This window comes from Leptonychotes weddellii, chromosome 2 (genome assembly GCF_054177405.1).
Source record: "Leptonychotes weddellii isolate Sample4059 chromosome 2, ASM5417740v2, whole genome shotgun sequence".
NCBI lineage: Eukaryota > Metazoa > Chordata > Mammalia > Carnivora > Phocidae > Leptonychotes > Leptonychotes weddellii.
The window spans coordinates 33,918,298-33,934,441 of record NC_138370.1 but is presented as its reverse complement, the minus strand read 5'-3'; the positions used below and the strand labels follow the sequence as shown (position 1 = coordinate 33,934,441).

General features: G+C 43.2%; 1 protein-coding gene across 3 annotated transcripts in view; it reads right to left on the bottom strand.

The window, feature by feature from the left end:
• PSD3 (pleckstrin and Sec7 domain containing 3) overlaps positions 1-16,144 on the bottom strand; it is a 542,217-nt gene that overhangs the window by 423,394 nt on the left and 102,679 nt on the right. For 2 of the 3 annotated variants that reach the window (XM_081809790.1, XM_081809797.1), the window contains one exon: positions 10,788-11,672. In XM_081809790.1, coding sequence (XP_081665916.1) covers positions 10,788-11,552 — 765 coding nt within the window. In that variant the 5' untranslated portion in view covers positions 11,553-11,672. Of the gene's footprint in view, positions 1-10,787; positions 11,673-15,376; positions 15,556-16,144 lie in introns of those variants that run through there. The other variant, XM_081809802.1, reaches the window with a different exon arrangement.

Here is a 16,144-nt window from a genome sequence, read left to right as displayed (position 1 = left end):
CCTCATAGTTTAGTGCCTTACAAATGTGAAGTGGAGGGACTAAAGGACATGAGGAAAGAGTGAAGGAATTAGTAAAAGAGGAGGTCACTTAGAGTGGCTATGCCATAGGCAATCTAGAGGTTATATTGATGGAGCACCTATTATGTGCAATACATTTTATAATAATAAAAAAAAGAAAGTTTTTTTTTAATTTAAATCTTAAACATTGTTATCCTAAACAAAATCAAAATTTTCAAGGTTACAAATATTGAAAGGATCTGCTCGATTGTCTATCATTAGAATGCAGTTTCATTCAGGGAAACCTCAAATACTTGAGGAACTGGAGTATTCTCCCCCCTCCTTCATGAATTCATCATACCTCTATAGCTCAGAACTAGGGGCACCTGGGTGGCTCAGTCGGTTAAGCATCTGCCTTCGGCTCAGGTCATGATCCCAGCGTCCTGGGATCGAGCCCTACATCAGGCTCCCTGCTCAGCAGAGAGTCTGCTTCTCCCTTTCCCTCTCTTGCTCCCCCCGCTTGGACTCATTCTCTCTCAAATAAATAAATAAATAAATAAATAAATAAATAAAAGATAAAATCTATAGTTCAGAACTAAAGAACTTTGAGGAAAAAATGAGAGTTTCCTATCATCCAGAGGAAGTTAAATTGTGTGCCTCAAAGATTTTTCGATAAGATTAGGAAGTGGGAGGCAGGAACATTATTAAATCCTGTAATCTATAGAGTAATTGTAGGGAAGTTACTTCATCAATGCACCCACTCTTATCTTAATTTCTGAGTTCCTCTCCTGTTTAAAACTCTCCAAGAGCTCCGCATTGTACGTAGAATAAAATTCAAACTTCTTTTCTGAGTCTGTGAAGCTCTACATGATCTGTCCCTTTCTATGGCTTTGACTTTTCTAGTAACTAATGCTCACTAGTGATCCTGCAGGTACGTAGGCACTCTTGTGCTAATTCCTGCCTCGAACCTTCCCCTCCCCAATCTTGCACGGCTGGCTCCTGCCTGTCATTCAAGTCTTTCTCCATGAGGCCAATTTTCATCCCACAAACTAAACTATTCATTCTAACACCCCTCACCTCACCATTTCCTTCTGTTTTATTTTCTTCCAAGCACTTGTCACAATCTGAAGTTGTATGCTCATGTCTTGTTTATTTGTTTCATTTCCTGCTCCTACCAGAATACGTGAGCAATGACTTTGTCCTATTCATTGCTGTATCCCCAGTGCCTAGAACAGTGATCAAGAAATATTTATTGAATGAATGAATCCAGAAGTTATTTATTTAGCAACTATTCATCCGGATTGAAACCATAGTTATAGAAAGCAAAAGTATCACGTCTGAACACACAAAATCAAAAGAAAAAAAATCTGTATTAAAACTCATGAGATTTTCTGCTGGATGAGTCCCTCAACCCCTCACACAGAGGGTTTTTACTTTTACTTTCCATAATTAACAAACTTACTTTACAATTTAAACAAATTTGTTATCTAGTTTCCTGGCCTGCGGTAGATTTAAAAAAGTATGTTAGAGGTAGGCACACTAATAGCAGTAAGAGGGAGTAGGCCAGGATGGAGGAAACTGAAAAATAACTAAAAAGCAGTAAGAACTCAGAAAGCAGAGTATTTGGGGGCATTAGTACAAAGCAAATAGTCTTACAGATGTAAAGTTGCCAACAAACAATATTGCTATTATAGTAATTACTTGTTATCAAGAAAGTTAAATTATGTTGTATATACCTCTAAAGAAACAAGGAAATAGTAAATATCAAGTGCTCCTTAGAAAAGATTTTATCTAAAATGTTATTTTTATTGCTATTTGAAAGGGCAAGCAAAATTTGATTTTCTGAGAGCATTATTTCTGTGGAACATGTTAAAGAAACTCCCTCCCTCCCTCTCTCCCTTCCTTCCTTCCTTCCTTTTCCCCCTTCTCCTTCCCTTCCCTCCTTCCCTTCTCACAACTGGAACCGTGTAGCTAACCATGTCCCTTATAGCATGGATACCTGGAAAGCACAGATCCAAATCTGACCTTGAAAAACACCAACTTTGTAAGCCTTTATGGCATTTATGTTGTTATTGTTGTTCTTTTCCTGATTTTCACCTGATCTCTTCTTCATCATGATCCTTATTTATATTTTCCTAGACCTGATTCTTTATTACTATTTACCTTTACCATTATTTTTATTTATTATTTGTGCTATAGTTGAGGTACACTTGAAATCCTTTACGGAAAAAGATCGAGCGTATGTAACAAACTCTCCTGAAGATCTTTCTGCTTGTGGCATGGGATAAATGGTGTCACATTTTAATTGTTCCTCCATCATACAATCACTTTGAGAATTCAATAAAGAGAAACCAAGCTCCTTGCTGATAAAGTGGGATTTTCAAATGATAAAACATTGTAAGTGCTTGAATAATGTCCAGAAGCTTTTTGGCTCATAATCCGCTAAACCTGGTAATTGAAAGGTTAATACAAAATCACACATCTTGAAAATTGGAAGTTAAATTCCAAAAAGTTAAAATTGACTAAATATAACCACAGGAAATATGCACAACACAAAGGGCAGCCAAAAAAGCATTGCAGCTGCTGATTACTTCAGAATGAGGGAAAGGGAACCTCCAAAACATGCAGCCCTGCAATAGCCCAACAATGTGAACTGCATGGAACCTTCATTCCTTCTTGCGCCCACCTTTGTTTTCCATTGATATGTTTCAGTTCAAGGAATCTGTATAACCCAGTTCAAGGAATGTGGCTTATCTTTACGATTTTTGTTGTTCTTAATTCTTGAATACTGTGGGTCAGGAGTCCCAATGAGTTGCTGTAAAGTGGAAGAGATCACATGTAGAATCTGAGATGGTAATCTGCTTATTATAGAAGCCCACTTTCACTAAGGACTTAGATTTGTGTAAATCTTCTGGCATCCTATAGTCTCTGAAAAGTCTATGAAGAAGAAACATATATGAAAGAGAAAATTGACAATGTCATAACCAGTATCAGATTCTAGAAGCAAATCTATTCATAAACCGTATCAGGCAATAGCTTGTTTCTAATATATTGCTTAGTTAAGGTGTGCTCTTTTTAAAAAATCTCCCCAAAGGCTATAAAAACTGGCTTCCCTAAAATTTCAGAAGGCTCAGGACATTTACACAAAGCGATTACTTTGCAAATTTAGTTGACAACTCCCTGAAAGTGTTTTTGGTCATTTATTGGGTTGGTTGTCCAAATTTGCTCCCCTCCTCTCCACATCCCATTAATTTCTAGAAACTGTCCCTTTCTAAGATATACATGTATATCACCATCTTTGGGCTCTCAGCAGACCTGATAGTATCATGTGAGCTGTACCCGCCCCTGCCCCCACCATAGTAAACTGGGGGACACCCAGCCCACACTAGGCCAAGGAGCTTCTTCCTGGGAGATTGGGAAGCAGGACTAAGGGTTCCAGTCTTAGTCTACATTGTCTCTAAAGAGAGGAGATGTAAACCTGGGACTTGTGGGTGGCCATACACGCCCTGTGGAAGAGAGAATAGAGGAAGTAGATGTGCAGAAAGAGAAAAAATGATTCAGAGAAGAGTACAGAGAACAGCAGGGACCAACAGAGAAAAGAGATACAGAGAGAGCCCTAAAAGCTCTGGAGCCCCCAATCCAGTTGGTCTTGAGGCCCATCCACATCGCCACATCCTAGGGTCTTGAGGCCCTAGGGTTCTATGAGACCCTACTCTTACACACATGTGTCCTTCTAGTGAGTGCCCTGCATTTGGGATAAAGTATCCTTGAGGATTTCTATTATATACAAACAAGAATCCTAACTAAATCTACAAATAGAAAACTTTTGTTCAAAGGCACAAACCTTCAGAGTTAAACGGAAGCAATCTGTTCGAACTAATTCAAACTAGCTAAGTGAGGAACAAGTCTCTTCACCATTCTAAGTCTTAATTTCTGATATGAATTGAATTCCAAATATTTCTTTTGCTGAATAACTGATTCAAGAGACTAAAAACACAGAACAACCCCCTTCCGCATTTATTTCCTTTTTAATATGGGAGAATAACAAAACTCCTTTTTGTATAGTTATAAAAAACAGTCAACTTTAGTCTCTTTGTCCAAATGTCTCTAATACTTGACTAATGCTACTAACATTTTATAAAAACTATTAACACGGGCGCCTGGGTGGCTCAGTCGTTAAGCATCTGCCTTCGGCTCAGGTCATGATCCCGGAGTCCCGGGATCGAGTCCCACATCGGGCTCCCTGCTCGGCGGGAAGCCTGCTTCTCCCTCTCCCACTCCCCCTGCTTGTGTTCCTGCTCTCGCTATCTCTCTCTCTGTCAAATAAATAAAATATTAAAAAAAAAAACAACTATTAACACTTGGGGTAAAGTGTTTGGTTTTTTTTTTAAGATTTTATTTATTTATTTGACAGAGAGAGACAAAGTGAGAGAAGGAACAAAAGCAGGGGGAGTGGGAGAGGGAGAAGCAGGCTTCCCACTGAGCAGGGAGCCCAATGCAGGGCTCCATCCCAGGACCCTGGGATCATGACCCGAGCTGAAGGCAGCCGCTTAACAACTGAGCCACCCAGGCACCGGTGTAAAGTGTTTTAAGATGTATTTAGTTCTGGGGCGTCTGGGTGGCTCAGTTTGTTGAGCATCCGACCCTTGGTTTTGGCTCAGGTCATGATCTCAGGGTCGTGAGATGGAGCCTGGCATTGGGCTCTGCACTCAGCAGGGGGTCTGCCTCCTATTCTCTCTCTCCCTCTCTTTCTGCCCCTCCCTGGCTTGCACTCTCTCTCTAAAAATAAATAAATCTTTTTTTAAAAAAGTATTTAGTTCTTGTTTATCCTCTGGATAGTGAAGAGACATCTAATTTCACCAATAAAGGAGTTTTCCAACTCATAGTAAATTCTAAATATGATGGACTTTTAGAGATTTGTCATCAAAAGCTGTAGTTTTGGTTGAATTTTAAAGTAGGCACAAATGGATTGGCAAGAACTTAGAATCATAGACTAGATGGGAGGAAAGCAGTCTAATCTTTTCACATTATAGACAAGGTGTTAAGACCCAGACTGAAAAGACTTGTCCTTCCTTAGCTAACTTAAATCAGAGAGAGGGCCAGAGTCCCTGTGTCCCAGCTCCCATTCCAATTGCTTTTCTGTGTGTCACCGGGACACCCACCCACTACGTGGCGCGTGTGCTCTCTGCCCTCTTCCCGCGATCAAGATGCCGCCGCGCATGTAGTTCCGCGAGGGTAGCACTTGTACAATGATCCACAGGACTTCTGTGTTTGAATGTGAAACGAAAGGGTAAGGAGAGAAAAAGAGCGAGAAAACGTTGTCATGGGAACACCAAGGCAAATCACAAGATAAAAAAGAATTGAAACCCATTCTGCTATCTCAGACTTCATTTATTCAAGTACTAAATCAAGACATCTGTGTCAAAACCAATGCAGTATAAACTAAAGATAAGCTTTTCAATCCAATCAGTACTGTCTCCTAAGTACCAAAATCTTTTAAAAGGGACAGCATTGCACATGTATCTATATTGCTGTTAAAATTACTATATGGGCATTTGTGCAAGCTCTTTGTTCTAATTTCTTTTTTTAAATTCTAAACTGCTCACCAGGAAGGATTAATTTAAAGGTAGAATTATCTAGAATACCATTTTATGTGCAGAACAGTTTCTAAACTTACCACAGGCCAGAAAACAAACAGACTTGGGTAATTAAGTATCTACCCTAGATAAGATAAATGACCTTTGCCAGGGGCGGGTTAAGTATACCCTGGAGGGTCAGTATTCAACACCAGAAGGGAATTTAATTCACCTGGAATCTGGTCAGAGAAGGAAATATCAGTCATTAGGGGACCGACAGCTGGGAATTCGGTCCCTAAAATTCCATGGTGAGATTTGTTTTATTGATCAAAAAAGGCACTGACTCTTTTTTTTTCCTTTTTTTTTTTTTAAAGATTTTATTTATTTATTTGACAGAGAGAGACACAGCGAGAGAGGGAACACAAGCAGGGGGAGTGGGAGAGGGAGAAGCAGGCTTCCCGCAGAGCAGGGAGCCCCACGTGGGACTCCCAGGGTTCTGGGATTGTGACCCAGCCGGAGGGGGATGCTTTACTGAGCCACCCAGGCGCCCCAAGGCACTAACTCTTTCATCTCACTGAAGGTTAATCAGCCTTTCAAAGGTTCATTCCTTCATTCATTCACTCATCCACCTAACTGTTAAGTGCCAGGCACTGTGTTACCGTGTGTATAACCACCCTGGAGCCCACTGAAGTCCCAGATCTCCCAGAGAGAGGTACTAGGTATCTTCCTTGCAGTGAGGTCATTTGACAAAATCATTGATCTTTAGAGACAAGCTGATTTTTTTTTTAAGATTTTATTTATTTATTTGACAGAGAGAGAGAGCGTAAGTAGGCAGAGAGGCAGGCAGAAGGAGAAGGAGAAGCAGGCTCCCCGCTGAGCAGAGAGCCCAACGCGGGCTCGATCCCAGGACCCTGGGATCATGACCTGAGCCAAAGGCAGATGCTTAACCGACTGAGCCACCCAGGTGCCCCCAAGCTGATTGTTTTAATACTTTCATTTCATCAAACAGTTCCATTCCCTTTCTGGACTCATAGATTCATACTTTATATGTAGAGTGTCAGAACTGGAAAGACCTCAGAGAACAAATGTGATAACCTGGCTTTGTTCAGTGAGTTGTCAGGGGCCACTTAACTAGTTAGTTGCCAAAACCAGAGCTTCATTTTCATCTCTTAAATTCCAGTGCCAGAGAACTTTAAATAAAAGCTTTCCATCAAAAATTTAATACACTGTGGGGTGCCTGGGTGGCTCAGTCAGTTAAGGGTCTGCCTTCAACTCAGGTCATGATCTCAGGGTCCAGGGATCAAGTCCCAAGTTGGGCTCCCTGCTCAGGGGGGAGCCTGCGTCTCCTTCTCCCTCTGCCCCTCCCCCCTGCTTGCGTGCTTGCTCTTGTGTGCTCTCTCTCTCTCTCTCAAATAAATAAATAAATAACCTTTAAAAAATTTAATGCCCTTTACAGACTTATATGTCACACATTGGTCTTATTTTAAGGCAAAACAATCCAAGACATAGAAAGTTAAAACTATTTTTTTTAGTCTGCTTGACAAGACCTGCCTACAGGACAATAGACCTGCACTTCCCTTCACTACCTTAAAAAAGAACTACCCTTCCCTGTCTCCCTCCCGCATAAACCTCCCATGGACTCCTTGTCTGCCTGCTCATTCTCCACCTTATCTTCTAAACCTGAACATTCCTGGAAGCTGGTGATAAAAACTCAAAAAGGTGATTGCTTTTGAGATGTCAGAGGAAGAGAAAAAGGAAGACCAATAAAGAGAGGTAAAAATTCTGGGAAATATAAAGCTATAAGGTGAAAATTTTGTGGGGTTTATAAAAATGGTATTTGGGGAAGATTTTCTGTCATTTATTTACCAAAAGTCATTGTTATTTCAAAACATAAAATACATAAGATACGAAGACCTAGTTTTTAAAAAATTGGAAATTTCCCAAAATGATTATAGAGAAAGCTTTTTTCCCCTCTCTTGTGTTGTGTCTATTTTCTTTATCTTTGTATGGTCTTTGTGTCTTTAGCCCCAAATTCAAGCCACACATCGACAGTTCCTCTCGTTCCCACAGAGAGGCAGCAGAACATGGGGTCCAAGAAATTGTTAAGTCAGGCTCTGGCCTCAGACCATGGAACATTTTCTGATTCACACTGACAGACTCACCACAGGAATGTTATAGCCCTCAGTTGGCATTGCCAGGAGCTGGAACTCGACGTCCTCCAAACCCAGGCCTTCACTGCTTCTAGAAAGCAGTGCCTCTTCATACAAGGCTAGTCAGTAGACCTGAGGGTCCTTGTCCCATCCTTCCCACCAGAGAAAGTAGGAGAATAGTATCCCAGGTTCTAGGAAGTAGTGGATTGCCTTCCAAGGAAATCACCCTCTCAGAAGACACTCGGAGAAGGCTGAAAAGACTCTGACTTCTGAGTGGATAACTAGAGTTCTGTCCTGAGCTGCCACGTCCTAGTCATAGAACCCAGCAAGTTGCTGACCATCCCTAAGCTTCTTGTCTCCTCATCCATGAAAGGGGGATGATAATAACGTATATCCTCATGGAGTTTTGAGGTTTTAATAAGAGGAAATAGTGCGTTGGAAGCCCTGTGTTGGTCACTGAGTGCTATAATTGTTTTTACTATAAATTAGGAACCAACTGATTTGATTTGATTTGCTGTGCTTATTCCCTATGCTAACTTGGAAGGATTTAAGTCAACAATTTTCACATTGGAGCCCATTTGTTTCAACTGTGAGAGGATAAATTTAGCCATCTGGAGCACTGCGAAGAAGAGAGTTTACACTTATGATCCAGATTTTTCTGCTTGGAAAGTTGATACAAGAACCTCAGTCCTATCATACACATGTAGTATATGTAGGCTTTGCTTCCATATAACCAGCATTTCACTTTAACAAATATAATCGATCACATTTTTCATGAGTACATCAAGTGAAAGTTTCCACTATGGGTAATCAGGGGCTTTCCATTCATAGGTGATAAGAAGATATTTCTAATCACCCTTCTGCCACTTTGCTGTGACTTATACAGCTACAAGAAGCATGAGAAGACTGGAGAATTCTCATACGCTAATCTATCAAATCCAGACACTTTAATCTGCTCAGGACTGCACAGATGGAAAATCTATCTCTGTTAATTTCTCCTTTCTCTAACACAAAAGACCAGGCAGGGGTCGCCTGGTTAATAATAGCCATAAGGCATTTAAAGGACTTGGGGTCTGAGGGTGCTAATTTCCCAACTCACCTTCCTGTGGTGAAGGAATCACAACATCTGACCAGCAAACTCAAGGTTAATTTTTTTAGCCTGGCTTCCTAACCACCTTGAGTCCCACCCTACATGGAGCATGTATTCCCTGGTCCTGCCCAGATGTTCCACTGATTTGCCTCTCTTCTTCTCTCCTTTAAGACTGGGCTACTGAGAGTCCCTTTCACTGGACCAACACTTTCATATACAAATCCAAGTTTTTAGTCTGGAATCTTGCAATCCCTACTTTAGATGGGGGCAGATATCTGAGAACCCATTAGCAAAAGTGACTACATGAGGCAGACAAGGCAGAAATCTATCCACTTGGACCAACTCCCAAGGTGCCTCTCCCTAGAGAAATGGCAACAGTTCTAAGGCTTTGGCTTATATCTGGAAGACAGGAGGGGAGAGTAGGAAAAGATGGAGTTTTCAAGTTATCAGACCAGCATTAAAGTACATAAACAACTACTGTGTGATCCCACATAGAGAGATGGGGCTCTGACGCACGGCTATGTCATTCCTTTTAAATCCCTGTAGGAAATGAGTGATACAAGAACTAGGAAGGAATGTAAACTATTTCTTAAGGAAGCATGCTAGCATCTCTCTTCTTCCAGGAGTTCCCCTGAATAGAACTTGGGCTCATCCTTTCTTAACTGTGACTATACAGGCTCCCTGTGAAAAGGGGAAAGGGAAAGGAAGGATGGTGTGTAGAAGCATGTAGGGGACAGCCACAGAATGTAGATGAAGCCACATCACTTCCAAGCCCATGGAAGACCCATTTTCTGATGTTGTGAATTTCATCCATTTCTCCTGTGAGGTCCCTGAGAGTCCCCTCCATGTCAACCTTCCACATATCCCAACAACAATCCCTAGTCTTCTATCTCATCCCAGCAGCGCCAAAACACACACACACACACACACACACACACACTCTGCCTCACCCTCACTGCTGTCACCTGTATATGTGCAAAGTATAGCAAATTGTCCATGCTGTGAGGAAAGGGAAAATAAAAGCATAATTTTTTATTTTGTCCACCCATTTTGGGAACTATATACCTGAACTGGGTGGAGAGAGCACCAGCATGATGAGGAGGTGGAGTCAGAGTTGCAGAGAAAAAGATGTTAATACCAAAGAGTCAGCATGGCCATGATTAGAGATATAGCCCATAAGAGCTGGAAGAGACCCTGAGGATCACACAAAATTACCTAACCCTTCCCTTCCTCCTGGGAAATGGAGGCTGGGAGGCTGACACCCAGGGCTATATATCCTCTTGGGGCGGGGGAGGGTGATGGGAAGTAGATGTGGGCCTTAGAAGGTCAAGCATGTAAAGATGTGTCTGAGTTCCAAGCTGTACCCCAGTTCTGAAAACCTCCACAAAATTCACTGAAGCCTCCCCAAAGTTCCCACAGCCCATTCTGGAGAACAGGTTTTGTTTCTGCCCTTTTCTTTTTGGAAGGAAGAGAATTTTGCCTAGTCACTTCTCAGTCCCCCTCTCTGGAATTGGGGATATGGGCTTCTATTCTTCAGGGTGGTTATGAGGATAAATGGGATATAACAAGACATCTAGTATAAATGGCTGGCATAGCATAGGGCTCAATATAGGTCTATGTATCTCCTTTGTCCTTCCTCTTGTCTTCCCCTAAAAGTATGTACTTCCTCGCCTAACTTTTCTTCTCCTATCTTTGGCAGAAATCTTGGGAAACAGTTATTCACTCTCTCCTTCCAAACAAGATGTTGCTAATGGCGGGGAAGGTGGCAGAACACGGAGCAAAGATCCAGGCCCAGGCCCCAGGGGATTGTGGCTGGTGAGTACCCCTGTTATTGAGGTGCACCCCATCCACAGTGGAGGGGACACCCAAGTGTGAGGAACTGGGAACCCTAGTGGGCTCATCTGTCCCCACTCTCTAGTCCTCTTCTAGGGGAACAGCTGGAGTCTAGGGATTCAGCCACGCGCACTTTCTTACCTTGAGAGGCAGAGGGGCAGGCAGGGCCGGGCAGCTCTGGCTGGTCTGAATGCGCGGACAGTATCTGTAGAGCCTGGCTCTCCTAGCTCGCGCTGCGGTGCCAATGTCCGCTTCACAGCTCTTCGGGGGTGCCTGGCAGGTGGCAACATCTCTCCTCAGCATAGCGCTTTCACCCCTGTCAGTGGTGTGAGCCAGGTTGGTCTGTGGAATTGAACATCCCAAGGCATCCCAAGGCCGAGGGGCCGTGCTCTCCAGGTCCTGGGGGGCAGTGATGGCTGGCCAGTGCTCCCAGCCCATGGAGGGATTGCTGCTTTCATCACTCATTACGGGAGCTGGGCTAGGAAGGCTGCATGACAGGGGCTGCTGTCGTCCAAATTTCCTGGAGGCAGGGGCCAGGGAAGGCCTGTGACGTAGGGATCTGCAAACGCCACCCCTCCTTACATCCAGATCCTGGGGTGTTTCTTCTCTCTCCTCCTCCTTCAGAGCAGAGCAACTGAAAGCAGCTGGTTCCTCTGTCCCAGAGGCCCCCTTCTGCGGCAGGCACGAGGGAGGAGCAGCTGAGCCCTGTGTGCGCCTGAGGTCCCGGCCTGCCAAGAAGCCAGTCCTGGGACTTGGGAAAATGTGTCCCTCCTCCGGGCCCCCTGGGGCTGCTGTCCAGGCTGCCTTGGCTGGAGACAGGGAGGGGAGAGCTCGGGCAGGGGGGGCCTGCAGCTGGATGAAGAGGAAGGAAGTTTTCATCTGCTGTTGCTCAGGCTGTTCAGCCATTTCCTCCAAGGGGGTAGGGCTGGCTCTTGCCAGGGTCGAGTTTCAGACCTCCGCGCCCAGGGATGCAAATGCCAGCAGCTGTGGCCAGACATGACTTGGCCCCATGGTTCCACTGACAGCCTGAGGAAGAAAACAACACACCTTCAGGGGGAGTCTTCAAGGAGCAGGGGTAATGCTGGCTGTGGGACTGGACTCAGCACTCACTTCATAGAATCATAAAAGCAGACAGACAGGTGGAGCACAATCTAGGAATGAGGTGGGAGGGGACAGTCAAGACTCCGTCGCTCTCACCTTGGTGCATCTGATGGAATTCCTTTTTCTTAATTAAATGTCCCCTTCCCCATATTTGAAATGAAAACACAAAAGTTATTTGTCTCATTGTTTAATCCTGAATTCCGTATTAGCTACACCTCTTCTTTGGTGTCTGACTTGTGAGACACTGTGATTTATACGTGAAGCCTCCAGGACACTTCAAAGTGTACTTTTAATCTCCCTTGCCTGCATTGATAATGCACACTTGTAAACAACTTTAACATTTTAATGAATTTCCTCTTTAAATCCTGTGTTTATTTAGGAGTTCCCCAGAAGTCCCATAGTCCCACATCAAAATACTTGGCATCACACACACACACAAATAAATAAAAATAATGAGATAAAGATGAAAAAGAGATAAGAGAAAAAAGAGAGACAGAAAGATAGGAAAAAGACAGAAAATAAGAAAAAACATGCAGGTGACAAACCAGATGCAAGGGGCTTTTGTTTGTTTTAGAGAAATACTTCAGCCTCTTGTGAGAACTACAGCAATCCACCTGAAAATTCATTGAGTAATTCACTTTCAGAAGCTCAATACCTCTCACAGTGGAAAATAACATTCTGAGTCCTGTGGCCTTGTCCCTGAGGAGTGAAGAGAGTAGGAGGTGGGAAAGGACTTTTCTTTCTCAATGTGAACTTGACTGAAAGGGAACCAGGACGTTATGCTAGGAGACAAACTGAGCCCAGAGCCCAGAAAGTAGGCTGCTCTGCAGCACATGAGCCTGAGCTGTCTCTCTCTCCCTGGCACCTGGCCACTCCCTTCCGTTGGCAGCACCCCTGGAGTAAGGCAGGGCCATGGCCCTGGCTGACCACCGCTGGCCAGGGCGTCTTGGGAGGTTCTCAGGAGGGGTGGCTGGGGCTCTCCATTTATTTTTATTTTTAAACATCTTCGCACAACCTTTACAACCAAGGTGGGGCGGCTCTGCCCACATTTCCAGACAGCTGACAAAGGACTCCGTGTACATCTACTGAGAAATGTGCCAGAGGCAGGCATGGGACACTATAACTCCTTTACAACAAACACCATTACAGAGAAAACTTCGGCAAAACAGTACTATGTCCAAGTCTTAGACCCATCCATTGAAATAATGATATGTTGATCTGATCACACTGTTTTTGAACAAAAGTCCTGTGTGAGTGATGGCCGGTCCTCTTACGTGATTTACCCACTCTCCTATAAAAGTACTTTGCTCAGACACTAATCACTCCACAAATGCTAGTTTGTTCACTGATTAACCGCTGAGAAGGCCAGGAGCCCTGTGTTCGTACAGAACAGGGATTTGGGTGAGAAGAAACCATCATTTTGTTTTAGCCTCTGTGGGTGCCAAGCATTACCCTAGGTGCTTTGCAAACCTTATGTGATTCAAGGCAGAACACAATCCCATGAGGAGGTAGCATCACCTTCATTTTGCAGTCGAGGAATGCATGGGTCAGGGAAGTGAAATGATTGCCGGCTGCCTCTTTCCCACAACCGCAGAAGGGCCAGGGTTTTAAAGAGCTATCAGATGAGAGGTCTCACTTCAACTCCAACCTCCAAATAAAATGATGTACAAAAGAACTCTGGTGGTAGTGATGGTGTGTTCAGGACACTTCTCTCTTCTAACTTTCTATTTGTAAGCCTACCACAGGAGTGACTGTGGCCAAATATTTCATTTCTAGGTTGTGCGGGCTTGGAATAGAAGAGTAAAGAAATGGTAGATGCCACTAAAGAGTCGACAGAAGGGCTGACAGGACTTACTTGGAGGACACACATAAGACATCTCCTTAGGACACTTTTAAGTATTTGGGGGCCACCTCAAAAGGAGGCTGGAGTCCTGTATGAGACGTTGGGGCAAGCCAGAGAAACATGGGTTTCTGCTATGTTGTAAATAGCACTGTGATTGAGAGCATGTGCTTGGTGGCAGACAGACATTTCTCTGAACCCACTGTGTGGCTGTGTGACCTTGAGCAAGTTACTTAACCTCTCTGATTATTAGTTTCTTCTTCTCTAAGATGAGGTAACAATATCTACTTTATAGGGTTGCTGAGAGGATCAGGTAGAAGTATATATAAAGGGCTTACTTAGCAGAGTACCTGGCACATAATGGTTTCTCAATAAATGTTAGCAACTCTTAGAATTTATAACCACATACTATTAAGGCCTAGAGAAAACTGGTTGACCCAATGGAATGGTTTGAGTTGTGGCATGAAATGTATATATTTAATCCATGGTGGTCAATCACACGGCATGTTTTCATGCTTCTAATGTGATGGGTAAGCATCTAAGAGCTAAAGAATTAATTGGGATGAGGGAAGAGTCAGCAGCGAATTGGGGTCTGGACACATATGCTTGAGTCCTGGTATGATCATTTATTAGTTATGACTCACAGCAAGTTTCTGAACTTCAGTGCATTTACCTGAGCAAAATAAATTTCTGCCTTTCCTGACTTACAGAATTATCTTGAAGGTCAAATGGGATAATCTATGTAAGAATACTTTGTAAACACAAAAATTAACACGTATTAGGTCTTTAAGTCAGCATGGGTTTTGTTATAATATCAATAATAACTCTATATCATTGTCTCTGATTTCTCTGAAAACTCAAGATTTCTTTGTCTGAAAGGATTCTAGGTGGATTCCCACCACCACTGACCTTCAAGATTCATAAAGTATTACTGCAAACAACAGATCATTTAAATTATACTCTATTTCTGCTAGTGACTTCTTCTCATTACTTTTAGAGAGAAAAAGAACATTCTAGAATCTTAACAAGGGTGGAGTGGGGAGTGGGCACTGGGAAGGGATATCAGAGCACTTGCTTCTCTCACTTAAACCTTATGATAACCTTAGGAAGTAGGCAGCAGGCCTGCTTTTAGAAATGTAGAAAAGGGGGGTGCCTGGGTGGCTCAGTCAGTTAAGCATCTACCTTTGGCTCAGGTCATGATCCCAGGGTCCTGGGATCGAGCCCCACTTCGGTCTCCCTGCTCAGCGGGGAGTCTGCTTCTCCCTCTCCCTCTGCCTGTCCTTTTTTTTCCTCTCTCTCTCTCTCAAATAAATAAAATAAAATAAAATAAAATAAAATAAATAAATGCAGAAAAGAGAAAATAAGGGAAATGAAGTGACTTGCTTAGTGACTTGGTTCAGGAGGGCAGGAATTTGAGATTTTCATCCAGGTCTGGCTCTTTCCCCTCACTAGGATGGGTGGACCCAATCAATGCAGCTTGTTCAGCCTGTCTGTACTTCCAATCTCCAGAGCCTGGATTCCCAGGAAAGACCTACCCACCACTCACGTGTTATGTTTGCTGATGAGGGAGCCTCTCTAAAGTGGTTTCCCTGGTGTTTTTAAGAGCTTAAATGATTCAAGATTGTACAAAAATGGTACAATCAAGATCTGTCATCTGAGTTGAAGATAAGTAATTCTCCCAGGAGTGGTGATTCCAGAGAACGAGTGTTAGAGGTTCACGTTCCAGGGAATCCCAAGGATTCCTGGAAATATTGTATTCAGAGTTTAAGTCAAAGGAGTCACAACCTACCTCTCCACAGTCATTCATTCTCACAGAAGGTGGCATCAACACTGGTCCGCCCTTGGCAATTAAACTGGGAGACTTCTGGAGTCACTGTGTCCAATTTGTTTGTGACCTGTTGGTCATCAACAGCCTAATAGGAAGGAAAGGAGGTAGTAACTATAGCCTCTCCTACTATATGTGTTTGGATAATGCATTCTTGAGTCAAGAAAGAATGAGAAACAGGGCAGAGGTAAGGGTGGGGCATGGGACTGAGGAAGAGTTGGGCAGAAATGAAACCTGAATGGCTAAGGAGGCATGAAGCAGCCAGAGAGAGTATGTCTAGGGCAGGGACACGGACTGAACTGAAAGATATGACCTAGGAGAGTCCGAGCAATGCCAATAATAAGCACTGAGCATTCCTATTCATGCCATTTCAAATAAGGCTTCAAGATTCTTCAGGATGTTCTATCTACTGGTTAGAAATACACCTCACCTCACAGTTGTGGCTTATATAAGGAGATTTGCATAATAGTGAACGTGTTAATGCCAACGTCAATAGTTACCATTTACTGAATGTCTACTATATGCCTGACACAGCCATCCTTATCCTCACAACAAGGTAAATGTTAGAGTCTCTGTCTCAAAGCAGACACTGAAGTCTGCAGAAGTTCAACTATCTTCCCAAAGTGACATAGCAACGAAGTGGATGCAGACTCTGGTCTTTCAGGCTCCAAAGTCTATGATCTTTCCATGATGCCACATTGCTTCCAAATGCATCTATTTAGGGACCAACTT